This window comes from Thrips palmi, unplaced genomic scaffold (genome assembly GCF_012932325.1).
Source record: "Thrips palmi isolate BJ-2018 unplaced genomic scaffold, TpBJ-2018v1 HiC_scaffold_18, whole genome shotgun sequence".
Classification (NCBI taxonomy): domain Eukaryota; kingdom Metazoa; phylum Arthropoda; class Insecta; order Thysanoptera; family Thripidae; genus Thrips; species Thrips palmi.
In genome coordinates this window covers 10,689,765-10,700,065 of record NW_023144627.1, presented here as the reverse complement: position 1 = coordinate 10,700,065, position 10,301 = coordinate 10,689,765, and the positions used below count along the sequence as shown (strand labels likewise).

At 53.4% G+C, this 10,301-nt stretch overlaps 3 protein-coding genes across 4 annotated transcripts; 1 reads left to right on the top strand and 2 right to left on the bottom strand.

Annotated features, from left to right (window-relative positions):
* Positions 1-20: 20 nt before the first annotated feature.
* LOC117644892 lies at positions 21-1,963 on the bottom strand. 2 transcript variants are annotated; one of them, XM_034384601.1, is made up of 8 exons: positions 1,882-1,963; positions 1,429-1,595; positions 1,226-1,355; positions 1,023-1,151; positions 888-943; positions 712-790; positions 506-634; positions 21-425 (listed from the first exon to the last, which is right to left on the bottom strand). In XM_034384601.1, the coding sequence occupies exons 2-8, from the start codon at positions 1,542-1,544 to the stop codon at positions 201-203; spliced, it is 864 nt and encodes a 287-aa protein (XP_034240492.1). In that variant the 5' UTR covers positions 1,545-1,595; positions 1,882-1,963; the 3' UTR covers positions 21-200. The 2 variants fall into 2 exon arrangements, with proteins under 2 accessions (XP_034240492.1, XP_034240491.1); XM_034384600.1 differs by having other exon boundaries at positions 1,679-1,936.
* Positions 1,964-2,805: 842 nt separating this feature from the next.
* Positions 2,806-6,817, top strand: LOC117644889 (putative aldehyde dehydrogenase family 7 member A1 homolog). The gene is made up of 7 exons (XM_034384597.1): positions 2,806-3,077; positions 3,630-3,846; positions 3,961-4,394; positions 4,704-4,883; positions 5,199-5,381; positions 5,728-5,934; positions 6,254-6,817. The coding sequence occupies exons 1-7, from the start codon at positions 2,877-2,879 to the stop codon at positions 6,464-6,466; spliced, it is 1,635 nt and encodes a 544-aa protein (XP_034240488.1). The 5' UTR covers positions 2,806-2,876; the 3' UTR covers positions 6,467-6,817.
* Positions 6,818-6,942: 125 nt separating this feature from the next.
* On the bottom strand, positions 6,943-9,893 carry LOC117644890 (methanethiol oxidase). The gene is made up of 10 exons (XM_034384598.1): positions 9,572-9,893; positions 9,068-9,240; positions 8,794-8,976; positions 8,403-8,703; positions 8,117-8,282; positions 7,942-8,036; positions 7,681-7,868; positions 7,441-7,586; positions 7,185-7,307; positions 6,943-7,087 (listed from the first exon to the last, which is right to left on the bottom strand). The coding sequence occupies exons 1-10, from the start codon at positions 9,582-9,584 to the stop codon at positions 7,030-7,032; spliced, it is 1,446 nt and encodes a 481-aa protein (XP_034240489.1). The 5' UTR covers positions 9,585-9,893; the 3' UTR covers positions 6,943-7,029.
* Positions 9,894-10,301: the final 408 nt, after the last annotated feature.

Sequence of the window (10,301 nt, the reverse complement as noted above, 5' to 3'; positions counted from 1 at the left end):
TGGTGAATAAAGAACACAAATACAAGATGAAGATCAAATATTTATTTACTTTAAAAGTCTAACAGTGCCTGCATTAGAAGCTCTTTTTCAATTTCCACCCTAAATTTTGCTTGCTGTAAAGTTGTAAGATAAAGATGCTGGCTATGGTGGTTGCACAGAACGTTTTTGGTTCCTATGAAAAAAAGGTTTATAAAGAGTAACTACCAATACAGAGACAAAGCCTTGATCCTTTCCTCTGGACATAAATCTGTATCCTCGGTATCACTGACAATCTCTGCTGCTTTCAGTAGTTCTGCATCATACTGTCCATCTCTTGATATCTTTTCTGGCCCTTGAAGAGCATTTTGTAGGATGAATTCTCGAACAACATCTACATTGACTGTTGACATTGTCAATCGTTTCCCCCATGTCACCAAAGCTAGAGGCTGGAAACCAATCATTTAATTACAACCAACATACACATCAATAATCTTCATAGAAAAAAATGATGCCAATTATGAAATACCATTTCAGTGGAAAGATGTGGGCTGGGAGAAATAACATGACGAAACAAACAGGACTTCACAATCCGCCTCAGACGTGCAACTTCCAGAGGGTGTGCACAAGGGTGGTACAGCATGACAATGCCACCATGCTGCAAGTTTGATAATTTTAGTCAATATATTTCAGGCTAGATATTGACATATTTATTTCCATGGAATACTATCATACCTCAAGAGAATGAAGCCAACGCTGCACAGGGACATATTTATACTCTCCATATCGAGGCCATGCAGGTCGATGAGGACCACTGAAACAGAGAAAGGGAACAGTTGCAGAGAAACTGTAACTAGAGCCATGATAAGTAACAGGGAAATAACGTTTTGCTTTTTTAAAATAATGCTTACAATGTTGGGATAGGGTTTTGATACACAATAGTCTCGTTCATGCAGTAGTGAACAGCCTAGACAGAATATGAAATAAATTAACAACTTAATAACACAGGTAAAAATCCCACAACTAAAATATTTAAAAGATCTTACAGAGTATAATTTTGGAACAGGCTCTATTTCCAAAATTGGCTTGATATCAAAGTCTGGGATAATTCGTTTGTTGGGAAAGAAGCAGGTGTAGACGATGGGAGATGAATTCCAATCTACAGTTAAATTAGTCTGCAAGGAAGAGACAAATTGATAGTTGCACAGTGCATGAATAAGGAAACAGATTGAATGGCCACAAAATTTACCTTGGCATCGTCACAGTTAGGGTTTAGACCCATTGGCACTCCTCCATGTAAGGGAGGGGGTGCTGGTGTATGTGAAGGTGGTGGTGTTGGGAAATACTTTCCAGTCCAAGTTTCTGGAGTTGAGCTGGGTCTAGAAGCACCAACGGCAATGTCAAGAAAAACTAATGAAACAACATGTAACATATGTAGGATCAAAAACTTACGGGTTCCTGTTGAGCAGTTCACTGAGGGACATGGAGTTTGTTTTATAATAACTTCGAGTGGCAACCACTACATTAATGACTAAGGAAAACACAACAACAGATGGCACGCCAATCATTTTTAAAGAAGAGTATCTACGACAGACGCCTATTTTCTACTGGCATCAAACCTGCAAAACAAAAACACTGGGTCAAAAATTAGGACGAAATGGCCAGTGAGTCCTCTGGAAACCACATCAAAGCACTTAAATACCGAAGGCAACGGGTAATTTTGTTGCTGTCAAAAATGTGTCAGTTCATTGACACACCAAAAGCCGCGCGGTGTGAAGCCGAACACTTGGTCACAATGTCGGTCGCGTAAATGAAACCGATCCTACACAATTCTTCACTGATAAAATGTTAAAATAAGAGTTCAATTAAAGAACCGACGCAATAAAATGGGCCTAAATGAACCACCTGCTGCCAACGCCGACGCGCGCAGCTGTTGTGATGTGTGTGTGTGTCGTCTGCTTCATCTGCAGAAGGGCAGCCAACTCCAACAGCCTGGAGAAAAACAGAATCATAGGGACTCGAAATGCTCGAAATGAGCCATGATTCACAAAGCTGTTCGACAATGAAGTATTTAAGGCATATTTCTCTCGAGACACACCGTTATAACATTTCCTTTTGTGCCGCTGTTCGTGCGGCTTGTTATTTTTGAATGCAATGTTGGCAGCTCCGGAGTTGAGGTGGGGGATCCCCAAAAGCGCGCACCGTTTTAAACTCAACCCAGAGTGAAGACTCAGCGATATTCGGACGAGTGCCGGACCTCGGACGAAGCATGCAGAGATCTGGTCCTTCTCGGTACGTGCAACGAAAATACTCAAGAAAAACGCGAGTCAAAATGGTTCCAAATTCGGACGACGTCTGAACGACCCAGATTTTCACTGGCGACTCCAATGTGCCGTGCAACTGGCAGGCCTTGATCTTAGACGGTGTAAACACTCCATTTGCTTTCCTCGTCTCCACTGGGTAAACCGACCGGCCAGCCGAGCGTCGTGCGTCCCCACGCTCCATCCTCGTCCCTCTCATCAATTCCATTTCGGAATAGCCCCCCCACAGTGGGCCAGAAGACCGGTGGAGGCGGCCAAAACCCTAGACGCGTTTTGAGCTCCAGAGTCGCTAAGCAGGACTCAAACCGACCGCGTGACCCCACCAATGGATTGCTCTTCGAACGAGGAATCCATTGGTGGGGTCACACGTTCGATTCGACTCCTGTTTAGCGACTCCGGAGCTCAAAACGCGTCTAGAGTTTTGGCCGCCTCCACCGGCCTTCTGGCCCACTGTAGCCCCCCCCCCTTTTCTTCCGAGGGGACTTCTTATCGCCGCATCAGACCACTTGCCGGCACCGGCATCGGCCGCACTCTCCCCGGCCACTTGACTCGGGTCGGAGCTCCGCCAGCGCGGAACGCATGGCCGTCTCCCTGTGTCGTAGTCCCGTCCTCAGACTGCAAGCCCGCCTGAGGATGGCCGCCTCCGCCGGCAGCGCCAGGACCATGGCCTCCCAGGGCGGCTACCTGGTGGACGACCCCAAGTACGCCTTCCTCAAGGAGCTGGGCCTGCAGAGGGAGAACTGCGGCGTGTACTACGGCAAGTGGAAGGCCACCGGCGAGGTACGTACTGGCCCCGGCCTCGGGCCGGCCCCTCGCGGCCGACGTAGCAACCGGCGTGGGTCACAACGAAAATAATAAAAGTTGGCCGCCGCTCCGCCGCTATCGGCGCGCGACGTCACGCGTCTCGCTCTGTCTCTGTCGCACTCACGGGGCTCTCCGTACGGGTGCGAGAGAGACAGAGAGATGAACCAATCTTCTGCATCGCTCCGCAGACCGGCTCTTGTTTTGACGCCCACGGCCGCCGAACGGCCGTTCAATTTTCGCCAAACGTCCGCGAAAAAAGAATAAAGTGAACAAGTACCCTGTAAGCGCCTGCGAATCGAGCATAGGCAACACCGCAACACTCCGGTGTCGCGAAGCGAAACGCGTTGCCTACCTAGCAGGCGCTCCCAGTCAGAAAGAAGTCGGTGTATGGAATACCCTATTCCGAGCACTGCTTCTGTAGCTGTCTCTCTCGCACCCTTGAGGGACGCCCCGTGAGTGCGAGAGAGACAGAGCGACGAGAGCGGTGCTCGGAATCAGCGTGCTGAGCGTTGAGCGGCGCGGTTGCAGACCACCACGTCGTTCTGCCCCGCCAACGGGCGCCCCATCGCGGACGTGCGGCAGGCCAGCGTGGCGGACTACAACACGTGCGTGGCCGAGGCCCAGAAGGCCTGGGCGGGCTGGGCCGAGCTGCCGGCCCCCCGCAGGGGGGAGATCGTCCGCCAGATCGGCGATGCCCTGCGCGCCAAGCTGCTACCCCTGGGCAAGCTCGTGTCCCTCGAGATGGGTGAGTCGCCAGTGGGTTCCCATCGAGGTTCCCCAACGAGAACAAGCAGGTCGAGCTGAGAATGAGGCTTAAGATGTCTGCGCCGTGCGTTGATCAATGTCGGCTGCTTCGCAGGTAAGATCCTCCCCGAGGGCGTCGGTGAGGTGCAGGAGTACGTGGACATCTGCGACTACGCCGTGGGGCTGTCGCGCACCCTCAACGGCGCCGTCATCCCGTCGGAGAGGCCCGGCCACGTGCTGCTGGAGCGCTGGAACCCCGTCGGCGTGGTGGGCGTCATCTCCGCCTTCAACTTCCCCATCGCCGTGTACGGCTGGAACGCCGCCATAGCCATGGTGTGCGGCGACGCCGTGGTGTGGAAGGGCGCGCCGACGACGCCCCTCGTGTCCGTGGCCACCACCAAGGTCGTCGCCGAGGTCCTGGAGCGCAACGGCATCCCGGCCGCCATCTGCAGCCTCGCCCAGGGCGGCGCCGACGTCGGCAAGGCCATGGCCGAGGACGAGCGCGTGCCCGTCGTGTCCTTCACCGGGAGCACGGCTGTCGGACAGCAGGTAGGCGCGGCGCTGTGGACGGAGGCGGTCGAAATCCCGGACGCGTTTTGAGCTCCAGAGTCGCTAAATGGGGCTCGAACCGAACGTGTGACCCCATCAAAGGAATGCCCTCCAAACGAGGAATCCATTGGTGGAGTAACACGCTTGGCTCGAGACCTGTTCAGCGACTCTAGAGCTCAAAACGCATCTAGAGTATTGGCCGGCGGCGCCGTTCTTCTAGCCCACTGTGCGCGGCATGGGCCCTGGACTCGGGTTCAAATCCCGCTGCCTTTGCTTTTCGACTCACCGCCATGGATTTCACTCCCCAAGGTCGGCGTGACCGTGCAGTCCCGCTTCGGCCGCAGCATCCTGGAGCTGGGCGGCAACAACGCCATCATCGTGGCCCCCGACGCCGACCTGGACATGGTCATGCAGTCCGTGGTGTTCGCGTGCTGCGGCACGGCCGGCCAGCGCTGCACCACCACGCGACGCCTCATCCTGCACAAGTCGGTGAGTCCGCGCATTGCCACCAGTGTGGTCGCCACACAGTTGGCCAGAAGACCGGCGCAGGCGGCCAAAACGCTAGACGCGTTTTCAGCTCCAGAGTAGCTGGATGGGACTCGAACCGAACGTGTGACCCCACCAATGGATTACTCGCCTAGTAAGGAATTCATTGGTGGGCTCACACACTCGGTTCGAGTCTCGTTAGCGACTCTGGAGCCTGACCTCCACTAGCCCCAGTCTAGAGTTTTGGCAGTCTGCGCGGGTCTTCTGGCCCACTGAGCGCCACTTTCGCGAGGCTAACGTTAATTTCCTGGTTCGTAGGTCTACGACACTGTGCTCGAGCGGCTCAAGAAGTCCTACGGCACGGTTATGGGTCGCCTGGGTGACCCCCTGAACGACACCACCCTGTACGGCCCCCTGCACAACGCTCAGGCCGTCGACAACTACAAGCAGACCATCGCCGAGGCCGTCAAGCAGGGCGGCAAGATCGAGTTCGGCGGCAAGGTGCGCACCGTGCGAGTGGACGGGCAGTATCGCCCGGGTCGTTTCTTGAAAACGTGAACATAGTTCCTCACCGAGACACAGTGGGCCAGAAGACCGGTGGAGGCGGCCAAAATCCTAGACGCTTTTTGAACTCCAGAGCAGCTAAACAGGACTTGAACCGAGCGTGTGACCCCATCAATGGATTCCTCGTCCGGAGAGCAATCCATTGGTGGGGTCACACGTTCGGCTCGAGTCCCATTCGGCGACTCTGGAGCTCAAAACGCGTCTGGAAGTTTGGCCATTCCCAACGGTCTTCTGGCCCACTGAGCGGGACTCGAACCGCGACCTCACCGTTGCGACTCTCCAGGTGGTGGACCACGAGGGCTTCTTCGTCGAGCCCACCATCGTGACGGGCCTGGCCCACGACAGCGCCGTGGTGCAGAAGGAGACGTTCGCGCCCATCGTGTACCTGCTCAAGTGCGACAGCGTGGAGCAGGCCGTGCAGTGGAACAACTCCGTCAAGCAGGGCTTGTCCTCCAGCATCTTCACCAAGGACCTCGGCACCATCTTCAACGTGAGTCCACTCGCCCATCAAAACCCGTCCAGGACTTTGGCCGCCTCCACCGCACAGTGGGCCATAAGACCGCTGCAGGCGGCCACAACTCTGGACGCGTTTTGAGCTCCAGCGTCGCTTAATGGAACTCGAATCGTACGTGTGAGCCCACCGATGCATTGCTCTCCGAACGAGGAATCCATTGGTGGGGTCACACGCTTGGTTCGAGTACCATTTAGCGAATCTGGAGCTCGAAACACGTGTAGACTTTTGGCCGCGCCCGCTGTGGGGAGGATGCGTTTTGGGGTTGAATCTGACATTGAAATACCTCCGCCAACAGTGGATCGGCCCCAAAGGCTCGGACTGCGGCATCATCAACGTCAACATCCCCACCAACGGCGCGGAGATCGGCGGCGCGTTCGGCGGCGAGAAGCACACCGGCGGCGGCAGGGAGTCGGGCTCGGACTCGTGGAAGCAGTACATGCGGCGGGCCACCATCACCATCAACTACAGCAAGGAGCTGCCGCTCGCCCAGGGCATCAAGTTCGAGTAGCACCGGGGCCTGCACTGCCATCCACTGCCCTGCACCCTGGGCCTTCCCTCCATCCCAAGCACATCCATGACACGCAGTGTTGCCGCATCAGTGGACAAAATTCCCCACCATTCGACAGAGTCAGAAGGGCTGCCAACCTCAGCCTCGGCAATCTGAGCTTTGCTGTGGAGAAGTTGACCAGTAAGCAGGCTAAAGTTGGCAACCCTTTCGACACCAGCGCATCGAGGGAATTTTCGCCTTCTTACGTCGCAACACTGATGACACCCCGCCCGCGCAGATAACCGTGTTTCGGGCGGAGAGTTTGAGACCTTGACAACTGCCAAAAATAAAACGACTTTCTTTTTTTTGTAAGCTTCTGTGTCATTCTTTGTTTGCAACCTCCCCGTATCTTATCTACAGTCAATACCCTCGCGGGGGACTCTCGTTTCCCTCACAAATAGGGGAGTTGGGCGAGAATGTGGGCAAATCAAACAGAATTAAAAGATAAAAGCATAGGAAATTTTATATAAAAGATGTCTGATGAGTGCCAGTGGTAGAACATGGGCCATTCCCTTGAAGGTCCGTCACTCTTTGTCTCCACTGTCCAGCCAGATGTCTGAAGTACAATCGCCGCCAGGATACCTGAAACGCATCGACAGTTAATTAGTAATTTCAAATTTAAATTTAAAGAGTAAACAAATAATAATTGTAAAATTAGAGAAACGCTAGAATGACCTACCTCATCTCGTGCGCGAGCACTGGACCCTCCGGCTCCTTGCCGAAGTCCACCAAGAAGTCGTGGTTGACTTTCATGCCCCCGTTTTCGACGTCGACGTCCAGCTGGACGATGAAGGACCCATGCCTGTAAAAGCAACCGCGGTGGAACACTCACTCCGACCGTCCAGACCCTCGAGGGCGATACCCCGCGCCCATGCCCTGCCGGAGATACCCCGCGCCTGGAGAGGAGAGACTCCGCGCACTGCACAATGACTTACTTGACGTGGTCGGGGTAGAACTGGCGGTCCCAGGGGGAGAAGAGCGCGCTGCTCACGTACAGCCGCTTTCCATCCAAACTCAGCTGCAGCATCTGTGGGGACCCGTGGAGGGTCCTTCCCTTGACAACAGGCCTCTCAGGTTGCTCCTACAGCAAAAACAAACAAAAGAAAAATATTTTTCTTTTATTTATTTTTTTATTTTTAACTATTTACGTGTGGTTAGAAGTAAAGTGTGATTACCTTGAGTTCTTTATCCTCTACCACTTTGACGGGTCCACCCTTACAAACACTTCCACCCAAAAATACTTGACCAGTCAGGCGAGGATTGAAAGGGTCAGAAATGTCATACTGACGAACATCACCATGGAGGAAGTTGCTGAAGTATAGGAATCGGTCGTCCAAAGAGATCAAGATGTCGGTTACTGACCCTACACACAAAATATTTAAGATGGATTAGCAAATAGATTTTCAGAAAAATGTTCATGTCAGAAGGTCAGTTACCTTGTATTTCTGGTAAAACCCATCCTTCAACCTTCTTTTCTGGAACATCAATTGCCTTTTCAGCAAACCAAGTTCCGTCTTCCTTACGGGTAACTCTGAAAGTTAATAATAAAATGTGACATTGATTATCAAATTGAAGCAGATGTTTAAGTTATAGTACAGAGGTTTTGTATACCGGAAAATGTTGGCAAATACTGCACATCCAACGAAAGCAATTGGCTTACGAGGATTGTGAAGGAATCGCAACTCAAGTGGAGCAATGCCTTCCTCTCCCAAGTCAATTGTTTGAAGCAAACGTTGTTCTGACCATGAGTACACATTTAAAGACTGACCATAAGTTTCTGAAAAAATATTTAAAACAAGGAAAATACAAATTTTCTGGGAAAAACCATAAAAATTATGTGTCATGCAAATATTATAGCAAATTCTGATTTTAAAACATTGGTGCTGTAACAACTTACCCTTGTTGAAAACATATTCAGTTTCGTAACCATTTACAAAACCACGAGGAGCACCCCATTCGCTAGCTATCATGACGTCAAAGTATGGCTGATACCAGAAGTCATATCCAAATTTTGCTTGAGGGCCTTTGGTCCATAAGCCAGTAACTTTGGCAGTCTTTGCATCAATGAGGACAAATTCCCCTTTTCCATTCCCTTTTCCATCTCCCAGTGTTGAGATCATGACCTGCCCTGTAGACAGGCAGTGGGCAGTATGTGGAGTGCTCACACCCAGCTTCAGCATTTCTTCAGGTTCCACAATCTAACAGAGAGTGAACGATGTTAAAAGTGCACTCATAACAGAATTTTAAAGAAATAAATTTATTTGGTTAAATTGGCTTTTTCTACATACCATATCATGTTTTGGAGCACTGGGGTTTGAAACATCAACAAAATATACTCGATTACTGATGAAACCGGGAAGAACGAGATGGTCTCTTTTCAGATCAGGATCACCATGGCATGAGGAGCACACGTTCCAGCCAGAGTGGTGAAGTTCGTCTCCGCTATACGGCATGGGTAGACGATGAATCACCTACAAAATACAAACTTGAAAAACTAAAAACAAGTTCCGTAGAAAGAAGGCTGAGCAAAGTTATTCCATAGCAAACGACAAGTTTACTTGCCTGGCAGAAAGTAGGGCTCTCTGGGTCGACATCAACTGTAGCTAAATAGTCTGGCTTGGTCGCTTTGTCACCTTCTGGCTGGATGCATGGCACATACAGGATTTTCTCCCTGGGTCCATTCTTCATAGCATCCAGTGGGGTCTTGTATCCGGGGCCGCCCCCACAGCTTTTACCTGCAAGGCAAAGAAAGAGAGTGAGTGTTAAGTTCACACACTGTCACTTCCCTTGACGGGCACGGAGGGTTGCCGACCCTCCGCATAGTGGGCCAGAAGACCAGTGGAGGCGGTCCAAGTCCCGGACGCGTTATGAGCACCAGAGTCGCTAAATATGACTCGAACCGAACGTATGACCCCACCAATGGATTGCTCTCCCAACGAGGAGTCCATTTTGGTGGGGTCACACGTTCGGTTCTGGCCCTGCTTAGCGACTCTGGAGCTCAAAACGTGTCTAGAGTTTAGGCCGCCTGCGCCGGTCTTCTGGCCCACTGTGCTCCGCCGCACTGACCTGGGCACGGCATGGCGCTCCGCTCGACGTCAACAGGGTCCTGACGGAGATGACTATCTCTGCGGCTGACGGCGCCTCCAAGTTGGGCGGGAGTGTGACCTGGCAGGCCTGGCAGGCGGCGCGGCGTGCCGTGCAGAGCTGCAGAGCCGTGACAGGCACGCGGCACAATGCGGCAATGCGGAGAATCGGCGCCCTGCCCTCCTGTCTTCCTGTTCCTGTCTCTGGCCCTGTCCCTTGTCGCGGTGCTCGCGGCTCGCGGTCGTCGCGGTGCTCTCCCCGCGCGGCGCGGCCTCGGAATGCAGCGGCAGCGCCAAGCAGCGCAGAGGCGAACCGGCAGCGGCAACTTGAGTCTCCGGCCCGGCCTGACACTCCACTCCACTCCGCTCCGCGCTCCGACGGGACGGTGGGACGGCACGGACACGGACGCAGCACTCCGTTGTTCCGTGGCACTCGGCTACTCGGCCGGACCGGCGGGCCGGCGGCAGCGGCGGGGCGGGGCGGGGGGCGTTGGGACTCGTGGGACGCGGCTCAGTCTGTCTGTCTGTCTGACCGTCCGTCCGTCCGCTGTACTCGCCGGCAACAGGGTTCGGTCCGTCCGTCGCCAGGGGGACCCAGGGACCGGCAGTGGGGCGTGGGGGCGCATGCCTCTGCGGGGTGCCGGCACCGTGCCCCGTGGTCCCCGTGGTGCCCAGCAGGCAGATTCCGAGAGTCGTTTTTGTCGCTCCGTCTC

Coding starts and splice junctions, on each gene's coding strand:
- LOC117644892 (XM_034384601.1), bottom strand. CDS start 1,544: ATGATTGGCGTGCCATCTGTTGTTGTGTTTTCCTTAGTCATTAATGTA. Junction 1,152..1,225: donor CTAACTGTGACGATGCCAAG/GTAAATTTTGTG, acceptor TCTTCCTTGCAG/ACTAATTTAACTGTAGATTG. Junction 635..711: donor GTTGGCTTCATTCTCTTGAG/GTATGATAGTAT, acceptor TCAAACTTGCAG/CATGGTGGCATTGTCATGCT.
- LOC117644889 (XM_034384597.1), top strand. CDS start 2,877: ATGGCCGTCTCCCTGTGTCGTAGTCCCGTCCTCAGACTGCAAGCCCGC. Junction 4,884..5,198: donor GCCTCATCCTGCACAAGTCG/GTGAGTCCGCGC, acceptor CCTGGTTCGTAG/GTCTACGACACTGTGCTCGA. Junction 5,935..6,253: donor ACCTCGGCACCATCTTCAAC/GTGAGTCCACTC, acceptor CTCCGCCAACAG/TGGATCGGCCCCAAAGGCTC.
- LOC117644890 (XM_034384598.1), bottom strand. Junction 7,869..7,941: donor GGTTTTACCAGAAATACAAG/GTAACTGACCTT, acceptor TTTTGTGTGTAG/GGTCAGTAACCGACATCTTG. Junction 7,308..7,440: donor TTCTACCCCGACCACGTCAA/GTAAGTCATTGT, acceptor TTGCTTTTACAG/GCATGGGTCCTTCATCGTCC.